The sequence below is a fragment of the Rhinoderma darwinii genome, chromosome 4 (genome assembly GCF_050947455.1).
Source record: "Rhinoderma darwinii isolate aRhiDar2 chromosome 4, aRhiDar2.hap1, whole genome shotgun sequence".
NCBI lineage: Eukaryota > Metazoa > Chordata > Amphibia > Anura > Rhinodermatidae > Rhinoderma > Rhinoderma darwinii.
This window is the reverse complement of record NC_134690.1, coordinates 107,330,944-107,348,140: the sequence shown is the minus strand read 5'-3', so window position 1 is coordinate 107,348,140 and position 17,197 is coordinate 107,330,944. Positions and strand designations below refer to the sequence as shown.

Here is a 17,197-nt window from a genome sequence, read left to right as displayed (position 1 = left end):
TATCCATGTAAGATACAGGGCTGGTTCTAGATTTGTTAGAAAGATATTGACATGCACTATAGTATATCTGATTTTCTTTTATATCATTAATTCTGGGACAACCCCTTTAAAGGTGTTATGTGGGGATCAAAAAGTATTATCAGTGAACTAACTGCAGTATGTCAGTGCACTTGCTAATATACAGTCTTGCTTCATGACGACACAACTCATCGTCATGTGACCGGCCCCTCTGTACTCTATGTAATGCATTACTACTGCTACAGCGATTACGTAGAGTACAGCGGGGCTGGTAACTTCCGGTCCCCCGCCAGCGCTATAAAAAACAATTCAAATCTCATAATCAGCACGATGGGGGACCGGAATGTATATTAGCAAGAGTACTCACAAACTGCAGTCAGTATACTGCTAATACCTTTCGGTCCCCACATAACCCCTTTAAGTTACATGAACATCATAAAGGGAGTTGCCTTACTTGCCTTACTGTATGAGTTTACTGGTAAAGTTTATGCTGGAAAAAACACACTTCTAAAACATAAAAAATGGTCATATTAGGATATACAAACATATTTCCATACTACAATGATCAACTGCAGGACAAAAACAAAGTAGAAGGAAATGAGAAAATGGAAAGTTGAGGACAGGAAACATTTTTCTAGCACTGGGAGTCAGTGGGTTAAAAATGAGGTATGGAGCTAGGATATGCTATCAATGTCCATATATCGGGGGTCTGACAGCACTGGTAGGAAAGTAGTAAGAGAAGTACAACCACCATAGCGATTAAACATTAATGGTATATTGTAGTGATATGGAAATGTATATCCTGTATATAAGTATGTAATTCTAGATTTAAAGAAATTAAGATGAGTTTGGATGCTTTAGGGGTCACTTAGTATTTTGCTGATCATGTGATCTGTGATGTTCCCCTGAGCTTGTGGACTGTGACGTCACTGGCAATGATTGGATTGTGGTTGTTATCTAATCCTTCAGTCAGAGAAGCAGGCATGGACATTTGGATTTTACATCTATTTTCATATTCTAAGCATTGCAAATTCAATGCTTAGAATCAGCTCCAGATTGGTTTGGAAATAAGGAGGGAATAAGTCACACCAGTCCATTAAACTGCTTATCGGTCAATTGTCCAATTACATTTGAGCCTGTGAAAATGGAGGGACTATGTAAAAATGTCTGTAATACTTAAACGGTCAATGCAATAATTTGGTTAAAGCCTTTTCATTAAAGCCTCCACTTCAATCACATTTTAATTTTTTTATTTTTTTAAATCCATCGTGGAAGTATGAATGTGTCACTGTCCAAATACTTCTGGACCCAAATATATATGAACTTTATGTGTATTCACTTTTAAACTGTCTATATTGCTTGAAAAAGGATTGTAATTAGAGATGAGCGAACTTATGAAAAGTTCGGTTCGGCTGGTTCGCCGAATTTCACGAAAAAGTTTGATTCGGACCGAACTAGTTCTGACCGAACCTGTAATTTCCGTGCGCCGAGCATGGTACTGTCCAGGGTGCTGAAAGAGTTAATGGGCTGCACTAACTCTTTCAGCAACCTTGACAGTACCATGCTCGGCGCACGGAAAATAAAATTTTAATGTAATAAAAAAAATATATAAATACGTTCATACTTACATTCCTCCTGTCCGGCCTCCAGCGATGACGTTTCATCCATGTCACCGCTGCAGCCAATCACAGGCTGTAGTGGCGGCCACGCACGTCACGTGACCGCCTCTGCAGCCAATCACAGGCTGCAGCGGCCTCTGCAGCCAATCACAGGCTGCCGAGGCCTCTGCAGCCAATCACAGGCTGCCACGGCCTCTGCAGCCAATCACAGGGTTTGTTTGTAATCGGTTACCGTAGAGACACACATTGTTATGGTGAGAGATTACTTGCGAGATTATGCTGTAAACTGTCATTTACAACGTGATTACGCTTGCCTTGCTGTAAATCTCACACAAACGTTACCGAAGTGTCAGGATTGTGAATAGACATCACGTCCTGGCTGGTAGTGATCTCTATTCACTGTCAGGACACTTGAGTAACGTTAATGTGTGTGTAGGTGGCTGCACATAGTGATCTAGCAACATCACTATGTGCTGTGTAAATGAATAGGGAGAAGTATATGATACTGATTGGTCAGCGTCATACACTTCTCTCCACAACGCCCACTTGGTCAAAAAGTAAAACACGCCCAAAAAGATAAAATATTTAATAATTCCGTAAAAAATGATAGTTTTTCTAAATAAAAAACACTGCCGTAATCTATATTACAGCGCCGATAACATCATGTACAATATAGGCCACTTATAATGTGGTGACAGAGCCTTTTTAAATAAGACAGCTGAGAGAGAGCTTACCCTTGGTACAAACGGAAGGTAAGTGATTGCAGTATGTCAGGTGGAGGAGAACATTGTGTTAAATTTAAAAATCAGTTATTATTCTTTTTTCATATTAATTTTGAGGTACTATAAGGGTGCAGTCACATGAGGCAGATTTTGTTGCAGAAATTTCTGCGACTGAAAATCAGTTCCATAAGGCTGGGTTAACACGACCTATTTCCAGGCGTAAACGAGGCGTATTATGCCTTGATTTACGCCTGAAAATAGGGCTACAATACGTCGGCAAACATCTGCTCATTCATTTGAATGGGTTTGCCGACGTACTGTGCAGACGACCTGTAATTTACGCGTCGTCGTTTGACAGCTGTCAAACGACGACGCGTAAATTGACTGCCTCGGCAAAGAAGTGCAGGGCACTTCTTTGCAACGTAATTTGAGCCGTTCCTCATTGAAGTCAATGAAGAGCAGCTCAAGATTTATGAGCGTCACAGACGCCTCGCATAATGCGAGGAGGAGCTTTTACGTCTGAAACGAGGCAGCTGTTTTCTCCTGAAAACAGTCTGTCTTTTCAGACGTAAAAGCCACTCATCGTGTGCACATACCCTTAACCCCTTCCCGACATTTGCCGTACATGTACGTCATGGAAAGCATTGACTTCCCGCATCTTGCCGTACATGTACGCCGAATGTTTGGGACCGGCTCAGAAGCTGAGCCGGTGCCATCATCACCGGATCTCAGCTGTATCTTACAGCTGACATCCGGCTGTAACGGCGGGGACCGAAATTAGCTTCGATCCCCGCCATTAACCCCTTAAGTGCAGCGCTCAAACGCGATCGCTGCACTTAAGGTGTTTGCAGCTCATCGGAACCCCAGTAATGAAATTGCCGGGGTTCCGGTGGCTGCAATGGCAACCGGAGGCCTAATACTGGCCTCCCGGTCTGCCTAGCACCGAAGCCGGTCAAGATCCGCCCGGTGGCGGAGCCTGATCGGCTTCCGTAGCTGCCGGCAAGATGGCGCCGGGTCAGGAGCTGATCCGGCGTCATCAGCGGTGGAAGTCAGCTGTACTGTACAGCTGACATCCACCTGTAACGGCAGGAACCGGAGCTAGCTCCGATCCCTGCCATTAACCCCTTCGATGCAGCAATCGAAAGTGATTGCTGCATCGTAGCGGTTACTAGCAGATCGCCAGCCCTGACAGGCAATCAGGACTGGCGACTGCTGTTATGGCAACAGGAGACACAATGGTCTCCTGCTCTGCCATTACGGAAGCCGATTTAGGCCCCGCCGGGAGGCGAAGCCTAATCGGCTTGCTGTCAGTGAATGACTGACAGATCTAATACATTGCACTACATAGGTAGTGCAATGTATTAGAAAAAAAAAATATCTGACCGTTGGACCTTCAAGTCCCCTAGTGGGACTTGAGAAAAAGTGTAAAAAAAGTAAAAAAAGTGTAAAAAAAGTGCAAATAATAAAAGTTTGAAAACAATAAAAGTTTCAAGTAATCAAATAAAACACAATCCCCCTTTTACTCTTATCAAGTTCTTTATTATTGAAAAATAACAATAAACCATATGTATTTGGTATCGCCGCGACCGTAACGACCTGAGGTATCAAAATATTATATTATTTATTGCACGCGGTGAACAGCGTAAAAAAAACGTAACAAACGTTACCAGAGTTTCTGTTTTTTAGTCACTTTGCCCTACAAATGTTAGAATAAAAAGTGATCAAAAAGTCGCACGTATCCAAAAATGGTACCTATAAAAACTATAGCTCGTCCCGCAAAAAACAAGCCCTCATACACCTCCGTCGACAAAAAAATTAAAAAGTTATGGTTCTCACAACTTGGCGACAGAAAAAATACATTCTTTTTACAAAAGTAATTTTATTGTGCAAAAAGTTGTAAAACATAAAAAAGTGCTATAAATTAGGTATCGCCGGAATCGTACTGACCCGCAGAATAAAGTTAACATGTAGTTTATAATGCGCGGTGAACGCTGTATAAAAAAAAACGAAAAAAGCTGTGCCAGAATTGCGTTTTTTTGTTTACCTGGCATCCCAAAAAATAGGATAAAAGGTGTTAAAAAAGTTGCATGTACCCCAAAATGGTACCAATAATAACTACAGCTCGTCCCGCAACAAACCAGCCCTCATACCGCTACGTCTATGAAAAATAAAATTAGTTATGGCTCCAATAAGTCAGGAAATAAAAAAATATGCAGTTGTGCCCGAGGGGAACATTTCTTCTGTTTGAAGAGGCAATTTATCAAGGACCTAAAATTAGGGAACCAGGAAAGGGAGGGCCCAAACATATCCGCTGGAAGCGACGGTGCCCGTATTATACCAGGACAACACTTCCTAGCAAAATTCCCCAAACAACAAAGGCGCGGAGTGTGGATCAAAAGGGGGATAATAAAGGACGCCATATATCAGTGCGACACCGGCCTGTGCAGAAAGGATTGCTTTACAGCGTAACACACATCTATGGATTATTTTATTGTTTTTTTTTACCCCATTGTTATACCACCAGACTATGCCCCTTATATACTCCGCCCGGCTTACATATGCCCTACATTATAAACGGAAACACCAGTAAGACTCCATACAAAACTACTACCAAGCAAAATCCACGCTCCAAAAGCCAAATGGCATTTCCTCCCATCTGAACCCTACAGCGTGCCCAAACAGCAGTTTCCTTCCACATATATGGCACCGTCATACCAGGGAGAACCCTTTTAGCAATTTTTGGGGTGTGTGTCTCCAGTGGCATAAGCTGGGCACGACATATTTGCCACTGAATGGCATATCTAGGGAAAAATATAAATTTTTAATTTGCACCATCCACAGCGCATTCATTTATGGAAAAGACCTGTGGGGTGAAAATGCTCACTACACCCCTTAATAAATGCCTTGAGGGGTGCAGTTTCCATAATGGGGTCACTTCCCAGGGGTTTATTTTTATTATTTCACATCTGAGCCTCTGCAGTTGTGAACCAATACTTTGTAAATCGCCAAATTAAGCCTCAATTTTACATGGTACGCTTTCACTCCTGAGCCTGGTCAACTGTACAGGCAAGAGATTAGGGCCACATGTAGGGTGTTTCTAAAACCAGGAAACCCAGCATAATAATTAGAGAGCTGTCTTGTTATGGTGGCACAAGCCGGGCACCACATATTGTCCACATATCTGTGGAAAAAATCCCATTTTCACTCTGCAACATCGAGTTCACACTAATTTCTGCAAAACACCTGCAGGGTTAACATGCTCACTGCACCCCTAGGTAAATGCATTGAGGGGTGTAGTTTCCAAAATTGGGTCACTTCTGGGGGGTTTCCACTGTTTTGGGCCCACAGGCGCCCAGAAACCAATCCAGCAACATCTGCACTCCAAATGGCGGTCCTTCCCTTCTGAGCCCTGCCGTGTGCCCAAACAGCAGTTTATGACCACATATGGGGTATTGCCGTACTCGGTAGAAATTGCTTTACAAATGTTGGGTTCTTTTTTTTCCTTTATTTGTTGCGAAAAAGAAAAAATTTGCGCTAAAGCTACATCTTATTGAAGAAAAAGGATTGTTTTTATTTTCACTGCCCAATTCTAATAAATTCTATGAAACATCTGTGGGGTCAAAATGCTCCCTACACCCCTAGATGAATTCCTCAAGAGGTGTAGTTTCCTAAATGGTGTCACTTTTTGGGCGTTTTCATTGTTTTTTCCCCTCAGGGGCTTTGCAAATGTGACATGGCCGCCGCAAACCATTCCTGCTCAATGTGATCTCCAAAAGCCAAATAGCGCTCTTTCCCTTCTAAGCCAAGCCGTGTCTCCAAACAGCCGTTTATTACCACATGTGGGGCATTGTTTTACTCAGGAGAAATTGCTTTACAAATTTTGTGGTGCTTTTTCTCCTTCAGTCCTTGTGGAAATGAGTAAAAATAAGCTAAACCTACATTTTCTTTGAAAAAATGTTGATTTTTATTTTCAGGGCCTTCTTCCAATAATTTCTGCAAAAAACCTGTGGGGTCAAATCGCTCACTATACCCCTAGATAATTTCCTCAATGGGTGTAGTCTCCAAAATGGGGTCACTTGTGGGGGGTTTCCACTGTTTTTTCCCCTCAGGGGCTTTGTAAATGTGACATGGCCTCCGCAAACCATTCCTGCTAAACTTGAGCTCCAAAAGCCAAATAGCGCTCTTTCCCTTCTCAGCCCTGCCGTGTCTCCAAACAACCGTTTATTACCACATGTGGGGTATTGTTTTACTCGGGAGAGATTGGTTTACAAATTTTACAGTGCTTTTTCTCCTTCAGTCCTTGTGGAAATGAGAAAAAATTAGCTAAACCTACATTTTCTTTGAAAAAATTTAGATTGTCATTTTCAGGGCCTATTTCCAATAATTTATGCAAAAAAACTGTTGGGTCAAAACGCTCACTATACCCCTAGATAATTTCCTCAATGGGTGTAGTTTCCAAAATGGGGTCACTTGTGGGGGGTTTCCACTGTTTTGTGCTCTCAGGGGCTTTGTAAATGTGACATGGCCTCCGCAAACCATTCCTGCTAAACTTGAGCTCCAAAAGCCAAATAGCTCTCTTTCCCTTCTCAGCCCTGCTGTGTCTCCAAACAACCGTTTTTCTCCTTTAGTCCTTGTGGAAATGAGAAAAAAAATCGCTAAACCTACATTTTCTTTGAAAAAATTTTGATTTTAATTTTCACGGCCTACTTCCAATAATTTCTGTAAAAAACCTGTGCAGTCAAAATGCTCACTGTACCCCTAGATAATTTCCTTGAGGTGTGTAGTTTCCCAGATGGGGTCACATTTGGGCGATTTTGACTGTTTTGGCACCGCAAGAGCCCTTCAAACCTGACATGGTGCCTAAAATTTATTCTAACAAAAATAAGGCCCCAAAATCCACTAGGTGTTCCTTTGCTTCTGAGGCCGGTGCTTCAGTCCAGTAGCACGCTACGGCCACATGTGGGATATTTCCTAAAACTGTAGAAACTGGGCAACAAATATTGAGTTGCATTTCTCTGGTAAAACCTTCTGTGTTATAAAAAAAATTGTACTAAAAATTTATTTCTGCAAAAAAATATGACATTTGTAAATTTCACCTCTACTTTGCTTTAATTCCTGTGACATGTGTAAAGGGTTAAGACATTTTCTAAATGCTGTTTTGAATACTTTGAGGGGTGAAGTTTTTAAAATGGGGTGACTTTTTGGGGGTTTCTAATATATAAGGCCCTCAAAGCCACTTCACAACTGAACTGGCCCCTGTAAAAATGGCCTTTTGAAATTTTCTTGAAAATGTGAGAAATTGCTGCTAAAGTTCTAAGCCTTGTAACGTCATAGAAAAATAAAAGAATGTTCAAAAAATGATGCCAATCTAAAGTAGACATATGGGGGATGTTAATTAGCAACAATTTTGTGTGGTATAACTGCCTGTCTTACAAGCAGATACATTTAAATTGAGAAAAATGCTAATTTTTGCAATTTTTCGCTAAATTTTGGTGTTTTTCACAACTAAATACTGAACATATCGAGCAAATTTTGGCAGTTACTTAAAGTCCGATGTGTCACGAGAAAACAATCTCAGAATCGCTTGGATAGGTGAAAGCATTCCGGAGTTATTACCACATAAAGTGACACATGTCAGATTTGAAAAATGAGGCTCGGTCAGGAAGGTCAAAAGTGGCTAAAGAGGGAAGGGGTTAATCTGAAAGTGGTGGTTTCTGCAGCAGGGGCTTAGATTTCTGCAAGTTGTATTCTGATGAATTGATCTGATTTTCAGTCGCAGAAATTTCTGCAGCAAAATCTGCCACGTGTGAATCCACCCTAATGAGAAGGCAAGAAAGAGAGAAACAGCCAGCAAACTGGAGATAGAAGCGGATCATAATGTGGACCTGAGAGATAAACTTTAACGTAAAGTTTAGAATAGCGAACTACAGGAACGTTTGACGAAAGCTCTAATAATATGCAAACATTTGGTGTAAAAACTTTACCTTGCTCAAATATTCCAGACCTGGAGGGACCAAGAACCTGGGTTCTGGAGGTTTTGTATCTGGAGAAGATTTCCAAGGTGAAGAAGAATCCATCTTCTCGTTATCAAGTGGTTGAGGAGTACCAGGCAGAATATTCTGAACATCTTTATTTTCCTGGGATTGATTATCTACAGAAAAAGAAAGACAGCTAAGTATACTCCATTTCCTGAATGTTCACACCGTATTCAAAGTGGTTCCAAGTTTTGCGCATTCCTTAAAGGCACATATTATTAATTCTGGAAATTCAAGCTTTAAGAAGAGCTCAGCATTAAACTAGCACCTCAAAACAGTGCATGAGCTATAAACAAAGAGGTACTTTTCTTAACTACATTTTAGAATCGGGTAGTTTGTTGTTCAGTATAACTTATTATTTTCTAAAGCCTAAAGTTTAAAGAAAAAAACTTGTAAACTACAGCTGGTTTAAAGAACTCTTAATATAATAAAAACATTCCCAGCGCCAGGGGGCCAAAGGGTATTTTGCCCTGAGACTACCAACACCGCAAATATCGCAACACACACCACTTTTTTGCGGGTTTAAGCACCCCATTGAATTCAATGGGGAAATCCTGCAACACAAGATCAGCGATTCCGCAGCATTAATTAACATGCTGCGGCTGAAGAAACCGCAACGGAGGACAATTTATGTGCATTTTTTTGGGCTGATTTTTACAGCTGAGGGGGGTTGAGATTTGTTGAAATCTCAACCACACTGCTGCTACTGTATTACGCTGTGGATTTTGCGCAATGAAATCTTTTGCGGAAAATCTGCAGTATTTACGCCGTTTGTTTTCCTACACTTAAGGCTTTATTCAGACGAAAAACGTCCGTGCAACGCGCGTGATTTGCACGCGCGTTGCACGGACCTATATTAGTCTATGGGGCCGTGCAGACATGTCCGTGACTTTTACTCAGCGTGAGTCCGCTGAAAAAAAGTCACGACACGTCCGTTCTTTCTGCGTTTTGCGCGAATCACGCACCCATTGAAGTCAATGGGTGAGTGAAAACCATGCATGCTGGACGGAAGCACTTCCATGCGAACTGCGTGATTCGCGCAACAGCTGTTAAAAGGATGAATGTATTACAAACATCCAAATGGAGTGTCATAATGATGGCGGCTGCGCGAAAATCACGCAGCCGCGCATTATTTGCTGATGCCCCACGGAGCTGTTAAGTGGTTTTTGCGCACGCAAAACACCACGCTCGTGTGAGTGAGGCCTAAAGGGGACATATGCAGAAAATGCAACAAAGGTGGACATATTCAGAGTCAATCTGAGAAGAATAACCACTGGTCAATAATGTTTTGACTCATGTTAACATAATAAATGAGGAGCATGATGACAATAACCAGTGTCATTTTGTACATGCATTTTTTTTTGCGCCACACCCAGAGCATGCTGCATTTTGAAAAAAATGCTACAGACCATAAAAACGCAACAAACCAAACAGTAGTGTATGTAGTGCTTTTTATATTTAACTATAGACTTTAATGTAACATCAGGCTGCACCAAAAAGCGTAAACACCCCATTAAAAACGCCAGAAAAACGCAACAAAACGCTGTGTGTGAATCCAGCCTAAGGCTAGATTCACACTAGCGTGGGGACACCCGGACGTGAAAAACGTGACGTTTTTCGCGTCCGAAGTTCCCCCTGTGCAGGTCCCATTTTCACGGATCCCCATAAAATTTAGCCTATGGAGGGATCAGTGAAAACAGAACAAAATAGGACTGGTTCTATTTTTCAATGGACTCTTCACACGGCCCGTTGAAACAACAGCCGTGTGAAAAGCCTCATTAAAAATCATGCGTTTTAACGGCCGTCACACGAACATATTCAACGTTCATGTGAATAAGGCCTAACTCTCACATGAATCCCAGTTTATATTACCCTCTTTCTTTATGGGGAGTCAGGAAACCTTAGCTGATGCATTTTATACTTACACTGCCATAAGGCTGGTTTCACTCACAACATTTAAGTCTATATAAAAAATATAAAATGCACCCCATACACTGCGTTTTTTCTCGGTAGTGTTTTATTTCCAAACTAAGGTTGCTCTTGGCATTACTTAGGGCTTTTTTTTCCCCATAGGCTTCTCTATAGGACTTGTGTTAGACTTCTCTATAAGGGCATGGCCAAACGTGGCGGAATTGCTTTGCAATTCCGCTGCGGCCAGTCCGCTGCGGAAATCCGCAGCGGACATTTTCTCCATTGGTTTCCACACCTTTTTAGTTAGGTTCGTGCACACGTGGCGTAAAACTCCGCTGCGGACCATAGGCTGCGGTGCGGAATTTGGTGTCCGCAGCATATACTGGCTGTTGCGGACGTGTAGCAGACTTGTTGCGGACTTATTGCGGAATTTCTCCATTGATTTCAATGGAGATTCAAAATTCTGCAATGAAATCCGCAGATGTTATGTGTGTTGCGTTGCGTATTGGTTTTACGAACATGATATTTATTCATTCTGGCTGGAACTATGTGTTTCTAGGTCTATAGCCAGACTGAGATGAAATGTTTTAGAAGACAGAAGGAAGTACTCTTCACCTGAATACGCGACGGCTAATCCGCATCAATTTACTGCACATTTTAGGCAAAGCCGCAACAGAATCTGCAACGCAGATTATGTGCGGCATTGATGCGGACAGTGTCTGCAGAAATACGCCACGTCTGGCCATGCCCTAAGGGTATGTGCACACGACCTCTTTTCAGACATAATGGAGGCGTTTTATGCAATACCACTGTGCCACATTGCCCAATGTAGATAGTGCTAGTGCCCACATAGATAGTGCCCACTGTAAATAATGCCATAGTTCCCACATAGTGCCACAGTTCCCATTGTAGATAGTGCCCCACACAGTGCTCATGTAGATAGCGCCACAGTGTCCCCTGTAGGTAGTGCCCATATAATGCCACAGTGCCCATGTAAATAGGGCCACACCCCCTGTGATAGCACCACACCCCCTGTAGATAGTGCTACTCCCTGCAGATAACGCCACCCCCTATAGATTGCACCCCCTGCAGATAGCACCTCCCCGTGCAGATTGCACCATCCCCCTGTAGATAGCACCACACCCCTGTAGATAGTGCCACCCCCTGTAGATAGCGCCATTTCCCCTGTAGATAGAGCCACTCCCCCTGTATGTATCAGCACCCCCCCCCCTGTGATTGGCATTCCCTTCCTGTAAATAGCACCACTGTAGCTCACTGTAAGAGCGGTATCCATCTGGTCGGGGATTCCGCTCCTAGAGGGAGCCACTGATTTCTCTGGTCATATATGGACAGTGACGTTAGGGGCTAACTCTAAAAGCGGAATCGCCTGTCTCAGTGACAGCAGTGCTGTGTCTAGGGATTCCGCTCCAGAAGTAGCCCTTTACGTTACTGTCCAAATGGATAGTGATGACAGGGGCTTCTCCAGTAGCGGAATCCCCGACACAGAGCTATCTGACACCGGGGATTCCACTCCTAGAGAGAGCCGCTGACGTCACTGTCCATATATGGATAGTGACACCAGGGGCTTCTCCAGTAGCGGAATACCTGGTCAGAATGTCGGCCGGGGATTCCCCTCCTAGAGAGAGCCCCTGACGGTGGATAGTGACGTCAGGGGCACTCTCTAGAAGTGAACTCCCCTGCACAGAGCGATCTGACACCGGGGATTCCGCTCCTAGTGGGAGTTTAGGTGGCGCTATCTGCAGGGGGGGGTGTTTCTATCTAGAGGGGGGGGCACTATTTACAGCGGGGATGGAGAGATGTTGGGGGCTCCCTCTAGGAGGGGAATTCCTGGCCAGAGAGCTGGCCTGGGATTCCGCTCCTAGAGGGAGCTTAGGTAGCGCTATCTGCAGGGGGTTTTGCGCTATCTACAGGGGGTTGTGTGTGGCACTATCTACAGTGGGGGGGGGTGTAGTCTGTGGCTCATAAAGCCCTGGCAGACATGAGATTACAGCGCTGCTCACACTGAAGCAGCACTGCACTCATTTAACCCTGTTCGAGGCTGTCAACGTTTATATACGTGGCAACTGCACGGGGCATCGGCAGTTGGAACGTATACAGTCGTATGGCAGTCGTAAAGGGGTTAACAAACTACAGTTGACAGCTATATTATTTCTGGAAAGGTTGTGCTGTTTTCCCCCCTTATATTAGAAGTGTAGTGTCAATTCTGTTATCGTTTGCTTCCTCTACTCTGCTAACTACTGCGGCTCCCTACTAACCATTATAGATAATTGCTGTACTGACATTCCTACTGCCAGTGAGTGAAATGCCTTTTGTGAAGTCCTTTTTCCAGCTTAGCTATTCCGAAAATGAGAGAATTCAGTAAATGCCTTTTCCTGCACATTGTCTCTCATGTATTAATTAGACATAATGGAACTGCAAACACTTCAGTGTCTGACATCACAAGAGAATCTCGCTGCTACATATCACTTCTTCCTGCCACTGTTCCTTTCTATTGTTTAGTGCCAGACCACCCTGAAAAAGTTTCCAGAACCTCTTTGAGTTGCTATTTAAAAATGTATAAGTCTGCTGTAAATAATTTATACACAGATCTCCACTCGGTTGTGCAGCCGTCAGTATCTCATTGCTCTGTTCCTTTGTGTTCTAGATGAGAGGTAATTAAATTATATGAATTGAATTGTTACATTGTAGCTTACTGCAATGAAGTCTACTTCCATGTTTCCTGTTCTTGAAGTTCATCAGCTGTGTGGATTTTTCTATAAGGTTTTTTTCTATGATCTTTTTGTATTACTTGTCTCATAACAGAGCATAGGCTCAAACAAATTGATGTTCTCTTGAAATCACCTTTCGTGAAACTCAATTTTGTAATGAATAGTTTTCATTGGAATTGCTTTTTTTACAAGGAGAAGAAATTCAATAATACTCTCAAATTCACAATGGTTGGCCCATGAATCAGTCTGCATGTGGCTATCTTTCTCTATTACCGGAATGATTTTGCTAGCACAGACAGCAACTTCAATACTAAGTAAATAATAGGCATTACTGATCGCTATAAGGCTACGTTCACACAGTGTTGTCAAATAGCAGTTTATTACCACAAGATCGCATCAAAATACTGCGCTTTTTCCGAGGTTTTGACTGCACCATGTGAACGTAGCCTTAGTGTAAGTTCAACAAAAATAAACTTGTACTTTAAAAAGTGACAGAAGGGTCTGGAAGCACAATGGGGGAAAGTATACATTTTCTGGTGTAAAAATTTAGCAAAATTTGGCACACTCCATAGTTGCACTAAAATTTCTGTAACATTTTTAATTTCTTGGTATAGGGTGGGGTTTATCAAAGGGGGAGGGGCCTCTGTTAGCGCAACATATTTACCATAATTTATGCCAGAACTTGGGGCAAATCTGAACCTGCTCATAGCAGGAGTAGATTTGCTTTTCTGTTGCACAGACAGCCAAGGATACGACAAATTTATTAAGAGTTGTACACCTCTCAATATATTTAGCACAATTTCCGCCGACGTCAATTGCTTTACATGTAGCGTTTAAAACTCCAGTCTAAATATTTTTCCCCCATTCACTTTTATTGATTTGTGCTAGTGGTAAATGTATTAATGTTGTGGAATTCATTAATTTGTACACTTATATATTTGAGTTTATGAGGACAAGACTATATATGAGTGGTCAGAGGCATAACTTGAAGCCCCCGGGCCCATATGCAAAATCCCTTCCTACTATGTGCCATTTTTAATACTGGTGTCTTGGGGCCTCGTCAGGCACCAGGTCCCAGGTGCGACTGCTACCTCTGCACCCATTTAAGTAGTTGCGTTACTGTTTGAAGAGCAAAATGGAGGCATACTGGATGTCTACTGTACAAAGAAAGAGAAGACCACCACAGAAGAGATTGAGTTTAGACTCATTGTATGAAACATAGCTTTACTTTACAGTAAACTGCTCAGCAAAATGTTCTTTGTTTGACTTGCTCTCCTGAGTTTACCTATGAAATGCTGCATACATGCTGACGGAGAGTTTTCCCTGCAGCAATTTCATTCCATCAAAAGTTGGATATAGAAACAATGTTCCAGATCAATTCCCCTTTGCCCATTGCATTGCCTATAGTAATATTTCACTTTGTTCGGAGGTGCTGGTACAGGTATAAAGTTTAATGTAGGGACCCCCTAAATGAGTCCATCTTGTCGTGGCAGATGGGCTCACACAATTTGATAAAATTGTGTGCTAAGAACCTCACATTTATAAATATAGTAAATATAGCAGCAATGCAATTTATAATAATAATAATATTAAACATTTGCACATACATTGGCACCCACAGGGTGCTGCTGCATCTTTGAGTTTGTTTGCATCGCCTATAGTTAACCTTTTGGAACACTTCATAGTATGAACACTTATACACTTTTACAGTTTTTTTCTTGCTGATTCTCACAGAATACTTGAGGAAAAAACCTTTGCGTGCCTCTTTATAAAATCGAGGCTGGACAGAGCTACACTATAGGCCCATTGCAGGCTATTACAGATCTGATCCCTGTGGGGTACCAAAAGGGTCAGTATTGGGCACTATTCTTTTTTAATATATTTATTAATGACCTTGTATAGGAATTGTGCAGTAAAATATAATATAAACAGTGGCAGAAGCCTGTAAAAATGACAATATACTTCAATACATTAGTATGTAGGTATATGTTGGTGTTAATAATTTGGTATTGGCACATTGGATAATCTGCCATTAGTTGGAACTCAAATTGACAGGTTTCATGGACTGGTGGGCCATATATAGGCCAAACCGCATCCTAAAATAATATATGCACCGCAGCTAGAGTAGAATATGCAGTTAGATAAAGTCATAGAATAGCTGGGAAGAGAAGATATAAGACATAAGCAGGTAAGAGTATAAGTAGTAAGGGGCAATTTCAGAAATTAGAAAAACATTGTCTGAGGTGTTGTGTGGTGTTTGGTCTGGTAAATGCTTTAAATTATGATACTGAATACATTGGCTTTCATGCATGAAAACGTTTGCACCAAGTAGTCAGTGTTGTCCATAACAATGAATCAGATATAAATGACGTGATATGGTCAACACTTTTTGCATAGCTTCAAAGTTGTTTTTCGGATTTTTTTTTATCGTTTTAATGAAAGTATAACGTAATTGTCTCATACACCAAAATCTGTTGCAATTCAGAAAATGAAAGCTGAATTTTTTTTCTTGTTTAGTCATAGATAGATTGAATCCTAACAATTTTGGTGCAATTAACAGTTCCTAATAAACTTCTAAATCTTAAACTGACCCCATTGACAAACAGCCAGATGATACTATCACTTAACAAAGTACGTTCGAGTAATTATTTTTTCATCTCAATAAACTAACTTTATTATCAGCTTTACGCCACTTTTATATACCCGTAATATAGATTTCAACGATTAGATGATGTCCATGACAACCAGATCTTTTGTGGTTGTACTGAACCAGCATGGGATCCGGTTCAGTAGACCTGCAGAAACTCCAGGTATTGCAGCCATCATACAGCCTAAGGCCTCACGCACACGTCCTTCACTGTTTTCACGGCCGTAAAAAGCAGATCTGTGTGTCCGTTCTGACATCCGTATGGTTTCAGTTTTCACTCCGCATCCGTACCGTTGTTAGGTATTTTGCGTCCCTTGTGCTTCCGTATGTCGTCCGTTTTATACGGTGCTCCAAAAAAATTTAAGGAACTAAAATTGAGTTGAACTTGTCACGTGTCACAGGGAACACTCATAGGAAGGTAACATGATTGTTTGGCGCTGTTTTCTGTAGCTTTCAGAGCATAGAGAACAGTTTGAGTTTGTTGCTTGGCTATGGATCCGCAAATAATGAGCCGCACACGGATGCCTTACGTGTGCGGTCCGTTATTATGACGGACCCATGGGCGAGACGGAACCTCAAAAATGAACAGAAGTAAGACATGTTCTATTATTTGCGGAACGGACACACGGGTCTGTGAAAATAACGGAGGTGTGCATGGTCCCCTAGAAATTAATGGGTCAGTGCGCTATCCGTTAAAAAAATGGGTAGCACACTGAAGAATATCACTGAAGTGTGCTGGAGGCCTAAAACATATACCTAAAGTATATTAAAAATACAATAGTTGTAAGAATGTATCTTTTCTTTTCTTTCCAAAAGTCAATAAAGATGACGTGTGTTTTAGCTGTAAGAAAATAAATAAGGTAAACCTAAAAATCTGAAATAAACAAAAGGAACGGCGATCATAAATAAACATTGTTTTTTTTGCTGGTCTGATGCTACTGTTCTATACACTACTCTAATATTTTGTGCCACTGCATAATCAATGGCTTTTACATCAAGAACTATTGTTTATTGACTTACCTTGAGAAGCCATGGAAGCGCCTAAGCCACCTCTTCAAAGACAGCTAGGTTAAAAGCAATACCTTCTTCCCTCTGCCGAATGGAAGGCAGATCTCAGCAGGTAGAGTAACTTCAGAGGCTTCCTACCTGGTGTTATGTTCCACAAGAACAGGTAGGAAGCGAATTTTCCATCTCATGTTGCAAACTCATGTATATTATGACTACAGCTCACAGAACAAGGGAATCAATTAGAAGAAATATTCATGGGAAGAAGGTTGTCAGTGTGCACTACATACTGTCGACATTGAAACATGAATTAGTGCACAGAAAGGAATCTCCGGCTATCATGTGCAATTGTTCTGTTGATGATATCATACACTTAATTATGCAATCGTTCATAATAAAAGAGTTCACAGGGTGGCATTCCCATAGACATCTCTCATGTTTAGTAATAGAAAAGCACGTGGCTGTAAAATAAGATCTGAAAGCAGTTTGCCATCTGCAGGAGCTTTTCTTT

At 41.8% G+C, this 17,197-nt stretch overlaps 1 protein-coding gene across 1 annotated transcript in view; it reads right to left on the bottom strand.

Annotated features, from left to right (window-relative positions):
* The window catches only part of PLSCR5 (phospholipid scramblase family member 5), a 74,130-nt gene extending 57,416 nt beyond the window's left edge, over positions 1-16,714 (bottom strand). The window contains exons 1-2 of the mRNA XM_075863643.1: positions 16,702-16,714; positions 8,344-8,510 (exon numbers count right to left, since the gene is read on the bottom strand). Coding sequence (XP_075719758.1) covers positions 8,344-8,510; positions 16,702-16,714 — 180 coding nt within the window. The remainder of the gene's footprint in view (positions 1-8,343; positions 8,511-16,701) is intronic.
* Between the last annotated feature and the right edge of the window lie 483 nt (positions 16,715-17,197).